Source organism: Pungitius pungitius, chromosome 4 (genome assembly GCF_949316345.1).
Source record: "Pungitius pungitius chromosome 4, fPunPun2.1, whole genome shotgun sequence".
In the NCBI taxonomy this organism is placed as follows: domain Eukaryota; kingdom Metazoa; phylum Chordata; class Actinopteri; order Perciformes; family Gasterosteidae; genus Pungitius; species Pungitius pungitius.
In genome coordinates, this window is record NC_084903.1 from 25,497,776 (window position 1) to 25,521,366 (window position 23,591).

General features: G+C 44.7%; 1 protein-coding gene across 1 annotated transcript; it reads left to right on the forward strand.

Annotated features, from left to right (window-relative positions):
- Positions 1-3,343: 3,343 nt before the first annotated feature.
- LOC119199412 (transient receptor potential cation channel subfamily M member 1-like) lies at positions 3,344-23,443 on the forward strand. Its single transcript, XM_062561957.1, has 28 exons — positions 3,344-3,433; positions 5,407-5,483; positions 5,604-5,796; positions 5,973-6,186; positions 6,473-6,597; positions 6,881-7,052; positions 7,530-7,704; positions 7,965-8,088; positions 9,258-9,330; positions 9,415-9,515; positions 9,798-9,962; positions 10,177-10,311; positions 11,732-11,782; positions 12,093-12,233; positions 12,547-12,576; positions 12,808-13,100; positions 13,251-13,479; positions 13,665-13,796; positions 13,865-14,005; positions 15,566-15,694; positions 17,023-17,274; positions 17,512-17,704; positions 18,781-18,801; positions 19,039-19,183; positions 19,702-19,904; positions 20,576-20,708; positions 21,041-21,399; positions 22,076-23,443. The coding sequence occupies exons 1-28, from the start codon at positions 3,350-3,352 to the stop codon at positions 22,768-22,770; spliced, it is 4,785 nt and encodes a 1,594-aa protein (XP_062417941.1). The 5' UTR covers positions 3,344-3,349; the 3' UTR covers positions 22,771-23,443.
- Positions 23,444-23,591: the final 148 nt, after the last annotated feature.

A 23,591-nucleotide genomic window follows, 5' to 3' on the forward strand; every position in this document is an offset into this window, starting at 1 on the left:
GTTATGGCGTTCCACCAAATCAGAAGGATCTAGGCTAACTTGGCAAGACAGCGTTAAAACATATAAGAAGGCTCTCCGTAACGCAAGAGCATCTTATTACTCATCATTAATCGAGAAAAATAAAAACAACTCCAGGTTTCTCTTCAGCACTGTAGCCAGACTGACAGAGAGTCACAGCGCTGTCGAGCCGTGTATTCCTGTGGACCTCAGTAGTAACGACTTTATGAACTTCTTCAATAATAAGATTCTGACTACCAAAGAGAAAATTGATGGTCTACTACCCCCAACCGGAGCCAACCCGTCCGCGGATGTAGGATCCTTGGATGCAGCCGTGGGCCCTGATACCTACTTGGATGGTTTCTCTTCCATCAACCCTGATCAACTGACTTCTACAATCTTGAAATCCAACTCTTCCACTTGTCTCCTTCCAACTAAGCTGCTTAAGGAAGTTTTTCCGTTAATTAGCACGTCTTTACTGGATATTATGAATCTGTCTTTGTTGACAGGACATGTACCACAGTCCTTCAAGGTAGCTGTAATTAAACCTCTTCTTAAGAAACCTACTCTAGCTCCAGAGGTGTTGGCTAACTACAGACCCATCTCTAATCTTCCCTTCCTCGCTAAGATCCTTGAGAAATCTGTCACGAATCAATTATGTGACTTTCTACAAAACAATGCTTTGTTCGAGGATTTCCAGTCAGGATTTCGAGTGCATCACAGCACAGAAACGGCACTAGTGAACATTACAAATGATCTTCTACTTGCATCGGACCAAGGACTTGTATCTTTTCTTGTATTGCTGGACCTCAGTGCTGCATTTGACACCATCGATCACCGTATCCTGCTGCAGAGACTGGAACACTTGATTGGCATCAAAGGAACTGCACTCAGCTGGTTTGAATCTTATTTATCGGATCGATCCCAGTTTGTGTTTGTGAACGGTGAATCATCGAGGACCACGAATGTTGGTCACGGAGTCCCACAAGGTTCTGTGCTTGGACCGATTCTATGTACCCTGTACATGCAAAGCAAAAATTACACAGTTGCAGCTCACTTGCACCGAGCATCAGAACATCAGCCCAAAGTCCTCCATAGATCCTTAAGGTTCTCTGCTTCTCGTCCAATTATGATGACACTAACTGTCAGCTGGTTCCGGATTTCCCAGTTTGAGACTCAAGTGTTTGCATTGGAGTTGTCTTCTAGATACAAAACTACTGGGACTTTTCGTAAGTACAAAAACTTTGTAGATGATACTTTGGGAAAGTGACCCTTTGGCCAGTCACCCATTTTCAGCACATTATTCTTTTATGCAATTCAAAAACTCTACTCCAGTACATCCCAGTGAATATTTTACCTTATTTAACTCGACTATGTTTGTACCATAGTTAAGGCCTGAGCCGAAGGAAAGTCGGGCGAAGCCCTATTATTTCTCGAAGGATTATCAGCATTATTCTTTTCCTCTTTACATCGCACTTTTGAGGTCTCTATCATGTTCAAAATATCTTGAATTGTTGCATGCGCATCAGAAGTGAATTTTTCTCTGCAGCAGAAGATTAGTGTGATCAGCTCCTGTTCTCCTCTTGATTGTATGGGGTACATACAGGAAATGTATTAAATGCTTGCGAGCATGGAGCAGAGTCAAAGCTACTTGAAGGGTTCTTCCTTTGCCTTTGAGTTAAGTAGTCTAACTGTCTGTGCCCTCCTTCTCAGGGGAGGGGAGGGGCTGGATCAGCCATCACTGGTCACCTCCACATTTAAGAGAAAGATAACGTTTGTCATTCAAACTTTTGTTTCCCCTTTGGCAATAAAACTTCACAAAATGACTTCCTTGGAAAAATATCCAGATTCTGCTGCACAAATCATCCTTAACATCTATTTATCTCCATAACACCATGTATCAGTTTAGAAGGTGACAGACCCTTTGTCCACTTACAATGAACCTTGTTTTAACTTTCCCAAAAGAATCCATAATAGTGTTCTTGGTCTACTCCTGGACCTCTTACCAGCCTTAGATTTTGACTCACTACTCCAAGCTCATGAAGACAAACTGGTAAATCCACAGCTTTGTTTTCTAATCTAAGCTCCTTCTCTATTCAACCCTCGCTGGTGGACAAGACCTCATGACTCTTAAACTTGTTTGGGGCAGTGACTCACTCCCAACCTTCAATTCAGACCTCAGCCTTGGAGGTACTGGTTCACTCGAATTTCTGAGTAATTTGCATATTGAAAAACAAAAGGGTGCGGGGTGTGGTCATCAATAGCAAAGGCTGTGCACAGAGCTGAGAGTTAGTGAGCTGATCACCAAACGAGTCAGATGACCAATGAGTCAGAAGAACACAGCAGGGGGCGCCACATGGTAGCACAATGTCTTTTAAGGACACAGTGGTGGTCATCTGCAGGCTAGATGTTGACATGAAAGTAGCCTAGCAGCTAGCAACATGTTCCGTGCACTGTCAATCCTAAAGTGGTCCGTTTGCCACTAATCTCACATATGATTGGAATGATACTTTAGTTACATTTATATTGATGAATGTTATTATGATTAATTTTATGTATTTATTTCCTTATTCTGCCTGAGGGGTTTTGTGCTGTTTATTCCCATCAGACAGATAAACATTTAAGAATACAGATACGGAGTTGTCCTTTTCCTGGATTATGACAGTCTACAACCATCACCACATACCAATAATTAACATCTCAAATGCTTTGTGTTGAGAAACTTCCCCTCTGATGGACAAGTTCAGAGGCTCCTTTGAGCAAGGCATCAACCGCTCAGCTGCTGCAAGAGAAATAATCCCAACGTTCACATTATTATGTCTGCGTGAGTGTGTGTGTGTGCTGCAGCTTCTTTAATGATTTACAGTCAACAACATTCAATAACATTGGTTTCAAATAAAATTGCACCAGCAGATAAAAAACTGATGATTTCTGATTCATGAAGACCAGCATTCATTCATTCGATTGATTTAATAGTTTTCAGTCCGATATCTTTTCTTTTTCTCTGGTGTCTTTTACTCATTTTCTGTGACCTCTCTATCTTCTATTAAAGCGCTCATCTCTTGTCACTTTAATGCAGCTTTACTAAATGAATCATAAGAGGACAATGTCTCAATTTCTTTTGTCCTAAAGCAGATTTAGGTCCAATCACAATTTATTAAATCTCCATCCATTAAAAAGCCCGCCCCCCCCCTCCCCGTGCACAGCAGCGTCCACTAATCCTTATTACAGAGTGAGAGAGACGACAGGGTCTCCGCCTGTCACATCCTGCCACTGAAGTCTGGACGACAGGACACGACCGGGTACGGGAGGAGACAGGAGAAGACGTAGGAGGACAGCTGATCTTCTCAACATGGACGGCAGGGGGAGGAGAGGAACCAACGGGTCGCTCAAACGGTCATCCGTCAAACGCAGCGCGTCCTCTGCATCGCAGAAGGTAGGACGGATTCAAACCGACAACCTGCTCTGGGGTCTCCACCCATCTGAGGGGGGTCATTGCAGATGTTGAAAAGGTGGTGCACTGGTCCTTCAGAAAGCTGCTGGTCCTTCAGAGATCTACTGGTCCTTCAGAGAGATACTGGTCCTTCAGAGAGCTGCTGGTCCTTCAGAGAGCTGCTGGTCTTTCAGAAATCTGCTGGTCCTTCAGAGAGCTACTGGTTCTTCAGAGAGCTGCTGCTCTTTCAGAAATCTGCTGGTCCTTCAGAGAGCTACTGGTTCTTCAGAGATCTACTGGTCCTTCAGAGAGATACTGGTCCTTCAGAGAGCTGCTGGTCTTTCAGAAATCTGCTGGTCCTTCAGAGAGCTACTGGTTCTTCAGAGAGCTGCTGGTCTTTCAGAAATCTGCTGGTCCTTCAGAGAGCTACTGGTTCTTCAGAGAGGCACTGGTACTTCAGAGAGCTGCTGGTCCTTTAGAGAGCTACTGGTTCTTCAGAGAGACACTGGTCCTTCAGAGATTTACTGGTCCTTCAGAGAGCTGCTGGCAGGGCTGGACTGGGACAAATTTGGCATTTTTGCTCAGACCGGCCCCCCACAATCGGTTGGACACAACCACCAACCAGTACACTCTCCTTGCGGTCCCTGTAGATATGCATATCTACTGTTCCGTTCCCAAAAAGCCATACAAAGCTGAGAACTACTGTAAGTGCCATGGACAGTAATGTCGGTAATCAGACAGTTGATGGACCCCATTGACTTCCATAGTAGAAAAAAAAATACTATGGAAGTCAATGGGGTCCATCAACTGTCTGATTACCGACATTCTTTAAAATATATATTTTTGTTTATCAGAATAAAGAAATTCATACAGGTTTGAAACAACTTGGGGGTGAGTAAATGATGACACAATTTTCATTTTTGGGTGAACTATCCCTTTAAAGAGCACAAACCCCCCTCTTTAATATGACACCAAACAACATTTACCTCTAATTGTTGAGATACTTCCCATAAAAAACCTATACAAACAAATTACTCACACAAAACGTCCTGATAATATATATATATATATATACTGTATATATAGAATTTAGAGTATTCACTTGCCGTAATATTGCATATTGATGATATTGGAAATTCAGATGAAACATTATAAAATATCTAGTCAGTTGAATACACAGCTTTCAAAATGCAAAGCGGGTTTTTAACCCCCAAATAACATACGTTAGCTACCTCTTCTAACGTGTAACTCGTGGGCGAGTAATAATTAAAATAATCAAATGGCATAATTTAAGTTTTTTTCTAGAGAAGAAGGGCCGTCGACGTTATCAGTTTTAAATGGTTACATTAGAATATCCCAAATTGCAATTGAATAAGTGAACTCTCAACTCTGCTAGCTACAAAAACAGTGCAAAATAGCTTATGCTGTGTTATTTGACTTTAGCTGAGTGGCCATTGCAGTCACTTTTAAGTGACACTTTTAAGTGACAGCCTGCTAAGAGATGATTGGGCCAGCCCAGTGTCAGTATGGAAATGAACCAATGGGCCGCTGTCCCTGCTTTATGGGCCGGTCGAAAGCAAAACATTTTTTTTTTAAATAACATGTTTTTATAGGCCTATCGACCGGCCCCCAAGTGCGTCGGCATTTGCCCGGTGGGCCCGATTACCAGTCCAGCCCTGGCTGCTGGTCCTTCACAGAGCTGCTGGTTATTCAGAGAGTTGCTGCTCCTTCAGAGAGCTACTGGTTCTTCACAGAGCTGCTGGTTATTCAGAGAGTTGCTGGTCCTTTAGAGAGCTACTGGTTCTTCACAGAGATGCTGGTTATTCAGAGAGTTGCTGGTCCTTTAGAGAGCTACTGGTTCTTCCGAGACCTAATTAATATTCCCATAAATGCATCCTGTATTATACGAGGAAAGTTAGTAGTAGAAACTATCTCTCTGTATCCGTTTTTGATTCTGAACCTGTGTGCCCTTTCAGACTCAGCGTGCGTGGATTGAGAGAACCTTCCAGAAAAGAGATTGCATCCAAGTTCTCCCCAGCAGAGACGCCAGCAGGTAGCACCGCCCACCCATCCTGATGTTATGACCCGGGGAAACATCATTTTTCAGAGAGACCTCCCTATCCTCCATCTTGTTTCCTTCCACCTCGCTATAGTTCTGTCCGCCTTTGTCCAGATGCGCTTGTGGCCTGCCGGTGACGCAGCACACCTACACCCCTCCGGAGCCTAACGAAGAGGGAGCCCCCCTGGTTCAGCTTGAGGTCCAACTGGCGGAGAGATGGAACCCGGCGAAACACACCCAGAGCTCACCCACCGACGCCTACGGGGTCATCGAGTTCCAGGGCGGGGGACATGTCAACAAGGCCATGGTGCGTCCATCAGTGTTTTTTTCCTTTCGAAATATTAGATATATTTTAGGTAGAATATAATTAACATTTCCTTTAGTATTTGAAATGTAATATTTCATATTTTGATATAATGTAATGTTTCTGCTGCTCCCCCATTGGATCAATAACTCCGCCATCTTCCTCCTTCTCCCGCACAGTACATCCGGGTCTCAAATGACTCTAAGCCGGACCACCTACTCCACCTGATGGTAAAGGAGTGGCAGCTGGAGCTCCCCACGCTGCTCATCTCGGTCCACGGGGGCCTGCAGAACTTTGACCTGCCCCCCAAACTCAAGCAGGTCTTCGGTAAAGGACTAATCAAAGCCGCAGTGACCACTGGAGCCTGGATCTTCACTGGAGGCGTCAGCACCGGTACCGTTCCAGTCACCAACTGCTCTATTTGTAGTTCTCAATCCTGAGCACTGAGCCAGGCTAGCTTTTCCCCTCTGTTTACAGCCTCTTTGCTATCCTAAGCTAATCAGGGCTCTGTGGTCACAAAGCAGATATTATCGGGAAGAAAGTAACTTTTTTATTTAAAAAAGATAATTATTGCAGACTTTATAGGAATGCATTCTGCTTTATGAAACCAATGATTGCAAGATCACTTAAAAACGGGACCTCATTCCCTGACCCAGTTCTGATCTCTGTGGTTTATCAGGAGTGATCCGCCACGTTGGAGATGCTCTCAAAGACCACTCGTCCAAGTCCAGAGGGAAGGTGTGTGCCATCGGCATCGCACCGTGGGGCATCATTGAAAACAAGGAAGACCTCATTGGGAAAGATGTGAGATAAACCAGACCCCAACCAGAATGAACTGGAACCAATTAGACCCAAACCAAACCAAACCGGACCAAACTAGACTCAATTAGAACACAACCAGACTGGAAATGAAAAATGTAGTGATCTACAAATGTTTTCAGATAAAAGGGTTGAGACTCGAAGAGACGGTCAGGTTCTTCTCTATTCGAAAGAGCTTAATGAATCCTTACCATATTTTAATAGAAATAGCATTGTTTGTCACTCCTCCCACCTACAATCAGACCAATGGGATATGCGTACCTTCCAGGTGACTCGTCCCTACCAGACCATGTCCAACCCGCTCAGCAAGTTGTCGGTCCTAAACAGCAGCCACTCCCACTTCATCCTGTCCGACAACGGGACCGCCGGAAAGTACGGCGCCGAGGTCCGACTCCGCCGGCAGCTGGAGAAACACATCGCCCTGCAGAAGATCAACACGCGTGAGTCAGCGTTAAAGGGCCTCAGCTACAAATGTAGTCATGTTTCCATGGTTATGTCTCGCTAATAAACAACTGACATGTGTTCTGTTCCTCTCCATGGCCTCTACTTCTCTCTTGCTTTATCTATTTTAAACATGAGTTTATGGTCTCAATATCAGACACTAGAGAGGCTGAGACATCAAAGACAATAGAGAGGTTGAGACACTAGAGAGATCATACTAGAAACAAACAACAAATAGAAAGGGACAGACACTGGGCAGAGACACAAGAAAAAGAGAGGACAAGACACTAGAGACATCAGACAAACTAGAAAAAGTAGAGAGACAGAGAGATCAGGGAGATTAGAGCATCCCCCCACACCCCGCACCAGCATCCCTCTTTTACACGGCTCCAGGTTTTTGTTGAGGTTTTTATCGCAGCAGTAGACCTGGCAGGGTCCCTTCCCCCTGTTAGACACTCATGTCCCATGTGTCTCAGGTCTGGGTCAGGGCGTCCCTGTCGTGTGCCTGATCTTGGAGGGGGGTCCCAATATTATCTCCATTGTGTTGGAGAGCCTGAGGGAGGAGCCTCCGGTCCCTGTGGTCGTCTGTGACGGCAGCGGCCGAGCCTCTGACATCATCTCCTTCGCCCACAGATACTGCGGCGAAGATGGGTGAGTGACTCCACTTCTGTGAGTCCTCTTGTGCAAATCTAGTGTCTCTGTCTCTAGTGTGTCTAACCTCTCTAAGATCTCTAATATCTCCAATGTCTGCGTCTATTATAGGCAAGTGCCTCTATTGAATTCCCTGCATTGACTTTGTTTGTAACCTACTCGTATGGTGGGGCAGCATCTTTAGACTCTAGACCCACCGAAGACTCGTTGAGGTGACTCACACTCCTCCCGGTCACTTTACCCTGATTCTCCTTCTTTAGGTTGCTGAGTGACAGCGTCAAAGATCAGCTGCTGGTCACTATCCAGAAGACCTTCAACTACTGCCGTAGCCAGGCGCAGCAGATCTTCCTCATGGTGATGGAGTGCATGAAGAAGAGAGCCCTGGTAGGTCGGGACGGACTCAATAAAGCAACTGTTCATTGCTCGTCCTGGGGTTCATCCTCATCAACCAAACCACCTTTAAATCTCACTGGTAGTTTTACACTGACATGATGACAAATGTGATCCCTGGATCATGTTCAGAGGAAGCGTTGGTTGGACGGAATGAAGCAACACGAGGCAACCTCTTGTTTCATGAAGCGAAGCCGAGGATTCATGTTTTAAAGCTGCATTCTCTGTAGGGACCAGCAGGGGGCGACTCCTCTGGTCCAAAGAAGCCTATGAGAAAATGACTCTACTTCTCTCTTGATTTATTCCCTCAGTAAACATTGTAAACATGAGTTCTTGCTCTCAAAAGATTCAAATCTTCTTCAGTCCAGCATGGTGTTCATTTAGAGTACTACATGAGCTGGTTACAAGGCTACCATTAAAACAACATGTTCATGTATCAGTGCACACTATGAACACTTAATAGTAATAGTTCTCAGTATAAATCCTGCTCCTGCTGATTGTGACATTAACTTAATGACCCACATCTGAACCCTGACCCCTAAAACTCTTCCTCTTAATGGAAATTGATCTGTGGTCCTGAGCCTCTTTCATTTAATCCCACAATCCTCTGTTTCACTCCGAGCTCAGCCTCGCTCTCAGTTCACATAAATCACACATTAATTCACTAAAAACGGTCCGTGGTCAGATCAACGTGTTTCTGGTGTGAGGTCTGTGGCGATCAATCCGCTTCTCCATCCTTTGGTTCTCCTCTGCTACTCTGTCCTGCTCCATAAGGGATGTTCTTTTCCCAGAATCCTCCTCCTGGGTGAATGTGGGAGGTTTGGGTGGTGGAAGAGCCATCTTTTCAAACACAACAATACTCTTTAGTTGAAGGACAACAATTTGCTTACAAGCAAGGAATGTATGCACCCTTGCAAGGTAACAGTGAAGGAGCCTAGAACAAGGGTGCCACTTTTCTCGCTTGCAAGCTACTTTTCAACTGACCAAATCATGGCTATCCACCCCCTCCCCTCCAAGGACCGGCCAACGGCGGGGGGGTATAATACTCGGCAGAACGAGTGGTAGCTAAACTAAATGGAACAACAGTGACTTGAGAAACTAGGCCAGGAACAAATCAGTATATCACAGTGTGTAGATCATAGAGTTGTGTGTTGGGTGTGCAGATCACAGTGTTCCGCATGGGCTCAGAGGGACTTCAGGACATTGAGATGTCCATCCTGACAGCTCTGCTCAAAGGTAACACGCCCAGCCTCCTCAGTCTCTCTTACACACACACACACACGCTGTACCTGTACTGTGAGTGTGTGTGTGTTACTGAAGGTACCAACGCGTCGGCGTCCGACCAGCTGAGTTTGGCTCTGGCCTGGAACCGGGTGGACATCGCTCGCAGTCAGATCTTCGTGTACGGTCACCACTGGCCCGTGAGTCCCCCCATATAGAGAGATCTCTGGTGCATCTGTGTCACCATCATCTTGTTGTAAATATAAATATAAAAATAAATATATTTGTTCAACAAATGAACAGATATATACTTGAGCGAGACGAAAGACAACTTTTCTTCCCTCTCGTTAATAAAGTATGAAGAACAGAAATTAGGAAAAGGAAGCTGGTCCAGAAATACAGTTCCCTCAGCTCACGTCTACCATTACATCCATGTCAAGGGTGTCTCCATCTCTGACTGCATGCGCGTGGTGTCTCTGCAGCCTGTGAGCTCCTCCCCCAGCGACCGGCCCAAGAGTCCGATGGCCCAGCGAGCGCCAGCGGGAGGCGTGAAGGGGAAAGGCCGGGTAAAGAAAGGAAAGGGGGGCAAAACCAAACCGGAGCCCCCAGAGGAGACCGACCCCAGGAAGCTAGAGCTGCTTAGCTGGGTGAGAGAGCACAATAAAAGCTTTGTCTAAAACTTGTAACTCACAAACCAAAGACAAAATAGCTAAACCCAACAAATAAGCGTAACCAGAGTCTTTTAGTAGCCAAACTGTTATGTCATTATTATTATCGGCAGCTGGTATGATGCCGATAATAATAATGATACTGATGACGACAAAAATGATGGCGATGATGGTGGTGATGTCATTGCATCAGGTGAACTCCCTGGAGCAGGCCATGATGGACGCTCTGGTGCTGGACCGGGTGGACTTTGTGAAGCTGCTGATCGAGAACGGAGTGAACATCCATCACTTCCTGACCATTCCTCGCCTGGAGGAGCTGTACAACACGGTGAGGCTCCCCTGACGTGTGCCGCATGTTTAAATGTGGGTGTGGTCACATGGTTTATTAATGTGATGTCACCGTAGAGACTTCAAATAGAGGCGAATGCTTTTCAAACTTTACAACAATGAATAAAGTTACATGCAGATCAATATAATCAGATCAATTAACTGATAATGAATGAATAATAAATATTAAGCATCTCTGCAGCAGATTTGAAACAATATTTAAATCTAAAAAGAATAAATATTTACCTGTGAGTGAACAATAATGTGTCGGGGGGTTCGTTCTGATCGAGTCATGTGACATCCTTACGTGGGGAGTCGTCTTCGTCCTATCACGGCGTGAGGTTTAGAACGCGCTTTGCTGCCAGAGATATTTGAAACTACTTTAATCTTCTTGCGAAATGTTTTTATATACAGTACATAGTATTTATAGTAAGCTGTTGTGGAATACAAAGGAAAAATAAACCTCAAGTAGAGCTGACGTTATAAGTTGATTTATCATTTTTTGTTTGATGAACTTTAAAGAACTTTTAAACAGAACAATGACTCCCGATTTTGGAGACTAAACAAAAGTCATTTAATTCAGATTTGGCACATTTACAGCTCAGGCTGCTGACTCACTTCACAGGAAACCTGAATTATTTCACTTGATTTGAGGTAAAAGGGTTGTTTACTGTGTGTGCTAACAATAAATACAACTTGATATGTATATATTTATATCTATGAATATATTATTTTATATTAACTAAAAACAGAGAAAGGTGCACTCATGTTGGGATTATTCTTATGATCAGTGTTTCCGTGATGATGAGTTATGAAACAAAAGCTTTCTACTTTAACCTTTTATGTTTATCTGCAGCTTAACCTCCATCAGCAATGCTCTTCATCTTCTGTTATGTCACTGCTGCCTCTAATCGTCATCCTCTTCCCTTTAGAACCACTTTTAGAACAACAAGAGAGCCGCGGTGGTTGATAATCATATATGAGATGTTTTTTAGTGTATTTTATTTTTTAATGTATTTATATAGAGTCACGTTAGTGTCAGACCAGCTCTCTGCTGCCCTCTGGGGGGCAACGCCTTTATTGCATATATACAGATTATTATTTCATATTCATTCTGAATAATGTATAAAATGTGTGATGTTCATACACTATTGCTTGTAAAGTAAAACAAGTCGTACTGAAGTAATGTGCGTGTCTCTAAACGCTCACAGTTAGAATATCAATAAACAATCATACTGCTTGTATAGAAGGCATTTTTAATGCGGAAATTGTTACTATAAACATAGTAAATCAAGGCCATCTGTAATAAAAAATACAATACAAGCGTTGGGGCTGACACTGTGATATGTATATACGCGTTTTTGTGCATATTTATATATATATATATATATGTTTACATATTTGCTGGTTCTCTCCTGTAGAAGTTGGGACCGACCAACACGTTGCACTTTGTGGTGAGGGACGTAAAAAAGGTGAGTTTGTATTTTTTTAAGCATTAATAATTAAATAATAGTTAGAATACGTATGTGACATGTGTGTATCTTTTTTATAATATCATGTGTGTATCTTTTTTATAATATCAAAGTATAAGATATTATAGTTTTTTGTTTGACTTATTTGTTTTCAGTTATTATTCAATCTCACTTTTTGAGGGCCATGCTATGACATAAATAATATTGGTATTCTTGTTAGTTTTAAACCAATTAACAAATGTGTAAAAAATGTACCAAAATCTTTTTCATCTCCTTTCTCTGTGCTTGTTGACACACATCTTTGCTTCAGGGGAACCTCCCTCCAGACTATCAGATCACGCTGATCGACATCGGCCTGGTGCTGGAGCTGCTCATGGGCGGCGCCTACCGCTGCAACTACACCAGGAAGAGCTTCAGGGCGCTGTACACCAACCTGTACGGCCTCAAGCGAGTGAGCACACTCCCGTTGAGACTCCGCGTTCAAAAACGACGGCGAGTCTCGTGTTAAAAATATCACATTCTAAGCGTAAAGTAAAGTGACATTCACCATCAACAGCTTCACGTTAGAACAACCCATCACTTAAAATCATCTTGCTAAACATACACTAAGTGTCACATAAGAAACTAGTCAAGTTCAAACACAAATACATAGAAAAGTCAGTTATTTAACGATCAGCCATATAGACCATTTCAGGAGAGAAGGAATGTATGATTGATTATTAGTAGATGTCTGCGATGAAATCGCTTCATGTTTTCTCTTGCAGCCTAAAGCTCTAAAGCTTCTTGGAATGGAGGTGCGTATGTTTCTTTATTTTTAACCTTTTCACAACAATTGGTAGTTAATGGTGAACCTTCATGGCCTCCTGTGGCTTCACATGGACTCATGTGGACTCAGATGGACTCATGTGGCCTCAGATGGACTTATGTGGACTCAGATGGACTCATGCTGACTCAGATGGACTCATGTGGCTTTACATGGACTCATGTGGCTTCACATGGACTCATGTGAACTCATGTTCCTGCAGGACGACGAGCCCCGGGCGAAGGGAAAAGGCAAGAAGAACAAGAAGAAGGAAGAGGAAGTGGACATCGACGTGGACGACCCGGAGGTCTGCAGGTTTCAGTACCCGTTCCACGAGCTCATGGTGTGGGCCGTGCTAATGAAGCGCCAAAAGATGGCGCTGTTCCTGTGGCAGCGGGGGGAGGAGGCCATGGCAAAGGCCCTGGTGGCCTGCAAGCTCTACAAAGCCATGGCCCACGAGTCCTCTCAGAGCGAGTTGGTAGAAGACATCTTCCAAGACCTGGAGAACAACTCAAAGTGAGTCCTGCAGAGCCAGTGACACCACCTTTTATTTCCTAAAGATCACATGTAACTTGACATGTCCTACATAGGCCACTATTTTTTGTGGCGTATAAAGTGAAGCTCAAATCTTGAAGAGGGGCGCTGGTGGGTGTCTTTCTCTTGCAGGGAGTTTGGTCAGCTGGCCTACGAACTGCTGGATCAGTCCTACAAACACGATGAGCAGGTGGCCATGAAGCTGTTGACCTACGAGCTGAGCAACTGGAGCAACTCCACCTGCCTGAAGCTGGCTGTTGCTGCCAAGCACAGAGACTTCATTGCACACACCTGCAGCCAGATGCTGCTGACGGACATGTGGATGGGCTGCCTGAGCGTGGGCAAGAGCAACTGCCTCAAGGTACCCCCAAAACAGCACTCGGGCACCCTGTCAGGTCTCCGGTCAGCATCCGGAATGGACCCTGAGAGACGCATGAGTGTGGGTGTGCGTATGTTTGCGAGGATGAATGTGAGTGTAAATTTCAATTCCAATGGTAATGATGACAATGAACCCTCAGATAATACCGAGCGGATTCTTGTTCCAAGGTGATTCTGGGGATCGTCTTTCCTCCTGCAATTCTGCTGCTGGAGTTTCGTTTGGGAGACGAAGGTTCGTTTCATTCGTCCAAAGAGAACAAGGAGGTTAAAACCAAAGAGGTGGACACTAAATCCAAGAAGGTGCAGACTCATACCAGCAGCTCATCCGTCGGTAAGAACTCGGTTTCTGATCTGAGGTTTTGTTTCAGGACGCCGTCTCCAACGTTGACGCTGCATCAAAGAAAGAAGATGAAGAAGAGGAGCAGAAGAATCACAAGAGGAGGATTCCCATCGGGAGGAAGATCTACGAGTTCTACAACACTCCGTACACCAAGTTCTGGTTCAACACGGCAAGTTTGTGATAGACCCAATGATGGCAACTGAAATGATCTGAAACATAACTTCTGTGTTCATTTATCCTTGACCCCGGTTTACTCATATTCAGGTTTTAAACTGACTGCAGGAGAACCTTTAATCCAACAAAAGTTCAATTCAATTCAATTCAATTCATTTTATTTTGTATAGCCCAAAATCGCAAATTACAAATTTGCCTCAGAGGGCTTTAAAGTCTGTACACATGCAACATCCTCTGTCCCGAAACCCTCACATCGGCACAGGAACAACTCCCCAAAATATGAAAAAACCCTTCAATGGGGAAAAAAGGGAAGAAACCTTAGGGAGAACGTCAGAGGAGGATCCCTCTCCCGGGATGGACAGACTGCAATGGATGTCATGTGTACAGAATCAACAATGTAAAAGATGTACAATACATTCAATTTCTCTAACAGAGATGATACAAGTAATTGCAAGTAGCAGAAGAGGTGTACGGCAGGACCACTGCAGGGACAACCTCCATCAGATCGAACCACCATCCACAGAGGCTTCTGTGGGGAGGGAGAGCAGAAAGATGTTGGTTTTTGATGACAGTAATATGAATCATATTTAAAGTAATGGTGATGGCAGCAGCAGGTGTCAGCAGAGCCATGAGCCAGGAGTCAGAACCGGGGTCCGCACAAAACTATGATCCACGGAGACCTGCTAGGCGAGAAAGCACAAAGAACTCCCGGAAAGAAGCTTAATTAGTGATGTACATTAATAAAACATGGATGATTGTGGGAGGAGAGAGTGAGAGTGAAAGAGGGGCTCGGTGTGTCCTAAGAAGTCCCCCGGCAGTCTAAACCTAGAGCCTTAAGCCTAAAGTGCTACTAACGTTATTATTAACATTATTAATACTATACAAAAAACCCTACAGAGGAATAAAACCTGTTTCTTCCCCGTTACCTCGATGCCGTGGACAAGATTTGTTCTGAAACCATGAGATTACGTAAATATTCAGCGATGAAACCTTAAATCCTTTCGTTAACACCAACCAATGGTCCTCTGTCCAACTCTCACCAACGTGTCGCTGTTGTCTTCCAGCAACGCGTCACTCTGACAAACAGAGAGGTAACGAAACAGGTTTTATTTCTCTGTCAAGTTCAATAAATAATAATCGAACCATTAGTGAACATGGGAGGTCTCTGGAAGGACATCCATTGACATTGAGAAGTTGTTATTATGCAGCAAGTTTAAAGCAGAGTGATGGTTTAGCTGTTGATACTCGAGGACGGGTGTATGAAGAAGAGCTTGGATGCGTGCCTGATGTCCCAAGTGGTGCTTAACCAACTCTTGACTGAGTTGGTTCTAAAAAGAATTATCAGCGATAAACACAAAAACTGAAGAATTTAGTTTACTTGATTCACATTATCAATTATATCAAAAATAAGGAAGGCCTTTTACCCTCAGGCATTTCAATGATGTGACACAATATAATATATAATTAGCATAATATTAATTTTAATAACAAAACTGTAAATACCTGAAATTTGAGCTTGTTGTAACCATCTTTTATGTGTGTATGTGCACATCAGATCTCGTACCTGGTGTACCTGATGCTGTACAACTACATCATCCTGGTGAAGATGGAGCGATGGCCATCTTTGCAGGAGTGGATCGTCATCTCTTACATCATCACTCTGGGACTGGAGAAAGTCAGACAGGTGAAGGAGAGACACACCTGAGCCAAATCCTTAATGTTGTCACACATTATTACATTACATTTAGCTGACACTTTAATCCAAAGAGGGGGGGGCGACTGTGGATGAGTCGGTTTGATCCCAGGCCCGGCTAAGCTGCATGTCGATGTGTCCTTGGACACTTGACCCCAGCATTGCTCCTCTAGCTGTGACTACACTGTGTGAATGTTAGTTACTGATGGGCAGGTGCCACTGTGTATGGTAGGTCCTGTCATTAGTGTATGAATGGGTGAAAAATGTTATGTAGTTTTAAAGCGCTTTGAGTGGTCAGAAGACTAGAAAAGCGCTGTACAAGTATAACTCCATTTACCAAAGACACTTACAATAAGTGCATTTCAACCATAAGGAAACAAACTCGGATGCTATTTAGTACAAAAACACGTTTGAAGGTCTGACATTAGTAGGACTTCCACAACAAGTACAGAGTCGCTATGTTTCCAGGGTTGATGCGGAAAAAAAAAAAAAAAAGTTGATCTGTTTCTTCTTCAGAGGTTTTGAGGCGTTTGGTGTCAACGTACCATAACTATTAAGAGAATAACGCAAAAGTTTCTCTGTGATAACACCGTAACTACTGAGTTTACACAACTTTATGTACTGATATTCTAATACTGTAAATACTGAGGTCATAGTGTCACGAGCCGGTTCACGATGGACCCCAAAATGCAGAGACAGAGGCCAAGATGGTCTTCGAAGAGTTTATTGACCGCAGCTGGGCACAAAGGAAAAGGCGCTGGACAGGAAGAGACGGCGGAGGTCGAGCTGGCACTGAGGGCTGGAGTAGATCACAGCGAAAACTCCCAAGGAGGCAAGAAGACGTACCAGCAAGGGACAAGACGGGATGATCTGGCACTGGAGTGAAGATCATAGCAGGCATTTATGGCCCGGGTGATTAGTGGGATGAGGAACAGGTGCGTCTCGTTGCGAGCAGCCAGCCACCCCCGCCCTCCGCCATCACATTCTGCCTGGAGAAGATCTGGAAGAGGGAAAACCAAAAGATGGGGGCAAAGTGGAAAAACACAAAACAACCAAAACAACAAGCAACAAAACCAAAACATGACACATAGCACGAAATATTGAGTTTATAACACTCGATATACTGTTACTCTAGAACTTTATATACTGATACTCTAACACTGTAAACACTGAGTTTACCGTTAATGATGCAGCAATGAAAATGAATAAGAAAAGCCTTTAACAAGAACATAAAATTGAAATAACTCACAAGTGAGACACTTCTAAAGCGAGCCGAGGTGACCGATGAGCAGAAGATCTAACCTCTCTCCCTCCTTTAGATCCTGATGTCGGAGCCGGGGAAGCTGAAGCAGAAGATCAACGTGTGGCTGGAGGACTACTGGAACATCACTGACCTGGCAGCCATCTCCGTCTTCCTGCTGGGTTTGCTGCTGCGGCTGCAGAGCGAGCCCTCCATGGGCTATGGCCGTGTCATCTACTGCGTCGACATCATCTTCTGGTACATCCGGGTCCTGGACATCTTTGGGGTCAACAAGTACCTGGGGCCCTACGTCATGATGATTGGAAAAATGGTAAAGGGAGTGACAATCATTTCAACATTGTCATCAACAGATTCAACATTCAAGATTCAAAGCTTTATTGTCATTATGTTACTTCGAAGCGCTTCCTGTTTCCATGTTTCAGTGTTTCATTTACTTAAAAACATCCAACATTCACATTTCCTTGATTTTCTGTGTAGGATATTTTGTCCTCGTGGACACACTGACGATGATAGAAACCTGGTTTTGATTGAGTAAGATGTCCCCCAGATGATCGACATGCTGTACTTTGTGGTCATCATGCTGGTGGTGCTGATGAGCTTCGGCGTGGCTCGACAGGCCATCCTCCACCCGGACGAGGAACCAACGTGGCGTCTGGCCCGAAACATCTTCTACATGCCGTACTGGATGATCTACGGAGAGGTGTTTGCAGACTCCATAGACCGTAAGACTAGAGTCCATAGTAAGACTTCCAGCCAGGCAGCTGCTAGTCCTCATGTCCCGTGTTGACGTCTTTACACACAGCTGTCCTAGAAAGGTCCTCATACGTAACAATGTCCTCATAAGGTCTAAATGTCTGTGTGTCCTTATAAGGCAGAAATTACTACACAAGTTCTTCATCGTCCTATGACTAGCCCTTTAGGACTGTAGCCCTAAAAATGTCCTCACTTGTGCTGATGAAACTAAAGGAGGTAATTTGTGATACATTTAGTCGCTAAGCCACTTGACCTGGGGTCCGTTTCAAGAAGGAGGTTCAACAAACTCGGTTGATTTACCCTGAGATGGGAAACAGCTGTTTAGAGTCGTTCAACAACTCGGAGTAGTTTGACTCAGAGTTGAGCGCGTGCACTGAAGGCAGCATGAATGGAGCCATGATACAACGAGTTACCATGGCAACGACCACCAACAATCGGTCGGCACACATCACCCCTGTCGAGGTGTAAATATTAATGGAAGAGTACAGAGTTTGAACCGTGATTAGAACCAAAGCAACACGCTACTGCAGCAAAAGACAGAGAAACAAGGCGTAATATTTAATGTACAAACTAATCATAAAACATCCGTTTGACTAATTCACTGTTAGAACACACTACACACAGGCTGGAAACACACACCATGCTCATATTTAACCACTACAACACAAACTGGTCCAATGGTATTGAACCTATAATGTGTTTTATTCCTCTTTAATGGCTCACTGGTTTGTGTCCAGGGAACTTATTTTGTTCATATGTGGAAACTGATTCAGAGGATGAATGAATGAGGAAATGAAAGCGCGCGGTGTCATTGGCTGGTTGCTGTCAGGGGGAGGAGCCTCTGAAAGAACACCTGCTCCAGACCAGGTGGGGTTCACAGGCTCAGTTACCATAGCGACTGACCCTGAGCTTTAGTTACCTCCCTTTCTGAAACTCATCTCAGGGGGACAAACTCTGAGTTTACACTGAACCTGCTTCTAGAAACGGACCCCTGGAGGCTGTCCATGTTGTTGTTGTTGTTGTTTATTGATTATTGTTTTCCATCTCGTCCCTCTGTCGACAGTGTACGCGATGGAGATCAATCGTAAGTATTGCTGACAGAATTCACTGTGAGCGTATTATTTAACTTTTACTCGTTGACGCAGGAAGTTTTGATTATCTGCACCGACACATCCTGTATTTGTCCTGTAGTTCTTTCACAATAAAAGCGCCTGGTTTAATGTGATCTGAACACGCATGCTCTCACTGAAACAATGAACATGGAGTCTTTTGACATAGTCTGCAAGGACGAGGTAACGAGGTTGCGATGTCTCTGTCTCAGCTCCGTGTGGAGACAACATGTACGATGAAGACGGGAAGAAGTTTCCTCCCTGCATCCCCGGAGCCTGGCTCACGCCCGCCATCATGGCCTGCTACCTGCTGGTGGCCAACATCCTGCTGGTCAACCTGCTCATCGCAGTCTTCAAGTCAGTGACCCGAGCAGACCTCAGATCAGCTACTGCTAGGACAGACACCTTTTCAAAATAAGAGTCTGGGAAGCTTAGTTTCCTAAAGAATACGTTTCTACATGTTTTTAAAAATGTTGCACATAGAGACATATGTTTTTGAACCTTGCATTAAGTGTCTGCTGCACGTAGAGGCTGATGCAGAAAAGTAATTGCAACCCTTTGAAACAAAGTGAACCAATGAAGGAAAAGCCCACAATATATGATATTATTGATCTGTTATAATATGGAGGATAAAGATCCACTAATGTGCTGCTTTCTTCAGAGCAAAGTTCACTATATTAATTAAATATTGATTGTTAATAAGTAGGATGATGTTGATTTGTGTTCTACGCGTTTTGCTGTTTTTTTGATCTTCACCTAATTTGAGTTTTTTAAATGCGTTGTACGTTAGCACAATGCTAAGTTTTAAGTGAGGCACATGCTAACTGACTTTAACTAATAACTAACGTGATAATAGAAAATCTGAATCTCTGCAGCAACACCTTCTTCGAGGTAAAGTCCATCTCCAACCAGGTGTGGAAGTTCCAGCGCTATCAGCTGATCATGACCTTCCACGACCGCCCCATCCTGCCCCCCCCCCTCATCGTCATCCCCCATATCTATATCCTGCTGAAGAGGCTGTGCTGCCGCTGCAGCCGGAGGCCGGAGGGAGACCGCTACGACCGCGAGAGGCGACTCCGTAAGGGCCCCCCCCCCCCACCAACTATTCACTATCACGTAGTTACACACCAGGCGGCGGTCAGAGTACACTTTGCATTGTGGTGGGGTTCCATCAGAATGAAAAACAAACAAAGCAAAACAAACAATAAAATGGCCCTGTTTTTTCAGAAAGAGTTTGGAACTCGTTTAGATACGTTCTGGATGTTCATCTCCACTTTTTGTTAGAAGTAACATAACATCCCGTTTTTATGTAGACGTCATGGTGTAGTGTGTCAAAAATTCCTGAAGTAGTTCCTTGAACGTGAACTACTCCTCTGTAGTTTCTGCTCTCGGCCTCTAGTGGGCAGGTGTGTTCGGTTAAGTAAGAATGTGACTGGTTTCTCCATGTTTTATAGTGATGAATACCCTGTATGTATGTTTAATAATAGTATGTGTGATAAGTGATTTTCTTTAGGAGGATTCTGGATATTAAAGAAATATCTTCATTTATTCATTAATCAGTAACGTATATACTGATATTTCCCATCATAGCACTTTCACAGGTTCCCTTTCATCCTGTCAGAGCTACTACACTTTTCGTAATGGGTTATCCATTTTTGGAGCAGATGCCAAAAACGGCTTAAAAGGTTAACCGTGATGAACCGGAGGTAACAGGAGCTTCAAAGATCTGACCCACTATGTGTCCCTCAGAGCTGGTGCTGAGCGTTGAGGAGCTGAAGAACCTGCACGAGTTTGAGGAGCAGTGTGTGGAGGAGTACTTCAGGGAGAAGGACGACGAGAAGCAGTCTTCTAACAACGAGAGGATCCGAGTGACGTCTGAGAGGTTGGCAGGACTCACCACTTTGTGTTTGAGACTTGCAGTTGTCTTTGTGAACTCATGTTCATGCAATACGCCACGAGGAGATGCTATTTACAGGGATTTTATACCAGTTGAGGTAAGTGAGGCCTGACCAAGGACATGAAATGATATGAAAAGTCATTCAAAAAAATTGTTTAATGCTTCGCAAAAATTGGAAAAGAATAGGTAATTTTATCATGAAAAAGCCACAATGTAGCATTTGAAAGAATACATCATAAAAATGTCATAGAACCCTTGAGACGTGTTAAGTTAAGTGATTTTCTGGTTAACGGTAATGATCTTCTCCACCTCCTCAGGGTGGAGAACATGTTCATGCGTCTGGAGGAGGTGAACGAGAGGGAGCACTCCATGAAGGCCTCCCTGCAGACGGTGGACCTCCGCCTTGCCCAGATGGAGGAGTTCTCCAGCCGCATGATGAACGCCCTGGAGAAGCTGGCGGGCGTTGACCGGGCCCAGCTGGTCCGCCAGCACTCCAGGACCTCGTCGGTCTGCGAGCCGGCTCAGCTGCTGCTGAGACACGGCAGCATGAACAGCGGCGACGGGTACAGTCTGTACCGATACCAGCTGGACCATGAGGACCGCATCTCCGTGTCCGGAGAGGGCGAGGGAACCGACAAGAAGGACCAGCTGAGTCCAGAGAGAAGCCACACCACAGGTATCATAACAAGGGGGTACCTCTACTCCTCTCTTGATATATTCCCTCAGTAAAGATTGTAAACATGAGTTTAGTTTCAGGTCTTCCTGATGGTCATTTAGTGAGTGATGGTCTATTTAGAGTCAAACAGACCATGAAGCAGGGGATATTTTAGGGCGGGGCCTAATGCTGATTGACAGGTCTCTATAGAGACGTCTCTGCGTCATTTAATGTTCAGTCAGAAAAAGGTTTTCTGGCCACTAGGCTGCACTCTAAGGTATTAAGTGGCATATTGTTTCTTTACATAAGGTCCTTCTGAAGAGTTACTAATGGACCCTAATGACTCCACATGACCAAGTTCCACAATCAGTGTGAATCGCTGCTGGAACGTCTACATAAGTCCCCCGAAGCTTCTACTCAGTGGACTGACTCGTCTCTCTCTCCATCTTCTGCAAACACTTGGTGTGTCCTCATGAAACTTCTATCTGCAGGATGAAGCGTTCTCAAAGGATTCTCGTCAATAAAATTGAAATTGTGCGCTTTGGAGGAACAATAATAAATGAAATGTAGATAAATGAAGATGCACCACATGTGTTTGACGTGTCAAACGATGAGTGAGTGAACCAGGAAGTGATGTCACAAAGTGCTGACGTAGACACCATCAGGACTGACACTGACCTTTGTTCCTTGTTCACAGCTGAGGTGAAGGAGTTTGGCTCGACTCTGGAGGTTACAGGTCTGAAGGAAAGGACGCAGTCTCTGTCCAACGTTGACATCCTAATTGTTCCCTGCGACCCTGACCTCCGATCCCCCGACCCGGAGCCAGCGCCGGCCCTGTCCGACGTGACGGACGCTGAGGGGGAGAAACCCAGGCTGGAGGCGGCAGTGTCCTTTCCTTCAGAGAGGTCAAAGGCCCCCCAGTATTTGTCCCATCCGACCCTCGGCGGCGTAACCTCCTCCGATTGGATGTCCAGCAGCAACATGGCTGTCTGCAGCGCCGGTTCGACCGGTTTGAGCCCCCCGGGATCACGGCGGGCGTCCGCATCTCTTAGCATGCCTCAGCGTCCCTCCCCCCGAGTCATGGCGGAGGGGAACGAGGTCAACGAAACCAATCAGAAAACGGAGGAAATATCAACGCCACCTTCAGGCGGGGATCACGGGGTCGAGACGATGGACCGTAACCACGGTAATGGAGGAGGAAGGAGTGTTGAGGAGGAGGAGTTGCTGATGGTGGAGGACAGGATGTACCCGACGCTGCGCTCCAAGAGTCTGAACACCAACCCGAGGAAGACAAGAACAAAGAAGGAGACCGGGGAGACGCCTCTCTCAGCCAGCAGCGTCACAGACCTCAGCGGGGGGGTCACGGATCAGAACCAGGTCCAGAGACTCTGAGAGTTGATTCAAAAGGAATGAGGTGACGCCGAGCTGTAGAGAAACGCTAAAAACACCATCTCAGGGCTCTTCATGACCTCACAAACAATATGATAATATTATTGTTATCATTTACTGCTTGTTATGAAACATCTTGTGAGAGAACATAAACAAGCTGATCACTTGTAGTCATTTTACAATCAATGTTAGAAGATTAATAAACAACATTCTGCAGAATAATGTTCTGTTCTTGTAATGTTCCGAGACTTTCTTGTAAAATATGCAGCTATAGAGTCATATTTAGCTCCTCCTCCTCATCCCGACTCGCCAAACGTGCAACCGGATCACACTAAGTCAAGCTGCGCCTTGTGTTCTACTGTTGTGTAATAGCCCTTTGGTGCCTGCCGCTCAAATGTTGTGTTGTTTACTCTGTAGCTGCCATGACAACAAGGAGCCGAATCTACACACACATACACATTCCAACACACCTGAGCTCGTTTCCATAACGTCCAGGGATTTAATGTTGAGCCTTGTGGGGACTGTCCCCAGGCAAGGAGGTGGGCCATAGGGTCGTCAGAGGGTTTACCTGAGGCCCTTAGTGCCAGGGGCCTCCTTGTGGACGGCGTGCTTCTCCTTCCTGAGGCACCCATGTTGTAATTATGATTGGTTGGTTTCTATACTATTAAACATTGCACACACACCTTGACGTTACACGTTATATTGTTAGTTTAAGTTGCCCTCGCTTTAATCTAATAAATGCTTAAATGTATTTGGTGGCGTGCGTCTCCCTCCTTTGTAAGGACACTAGTTTGTGAGAACTGTCCTTTATATCTTAATAATAA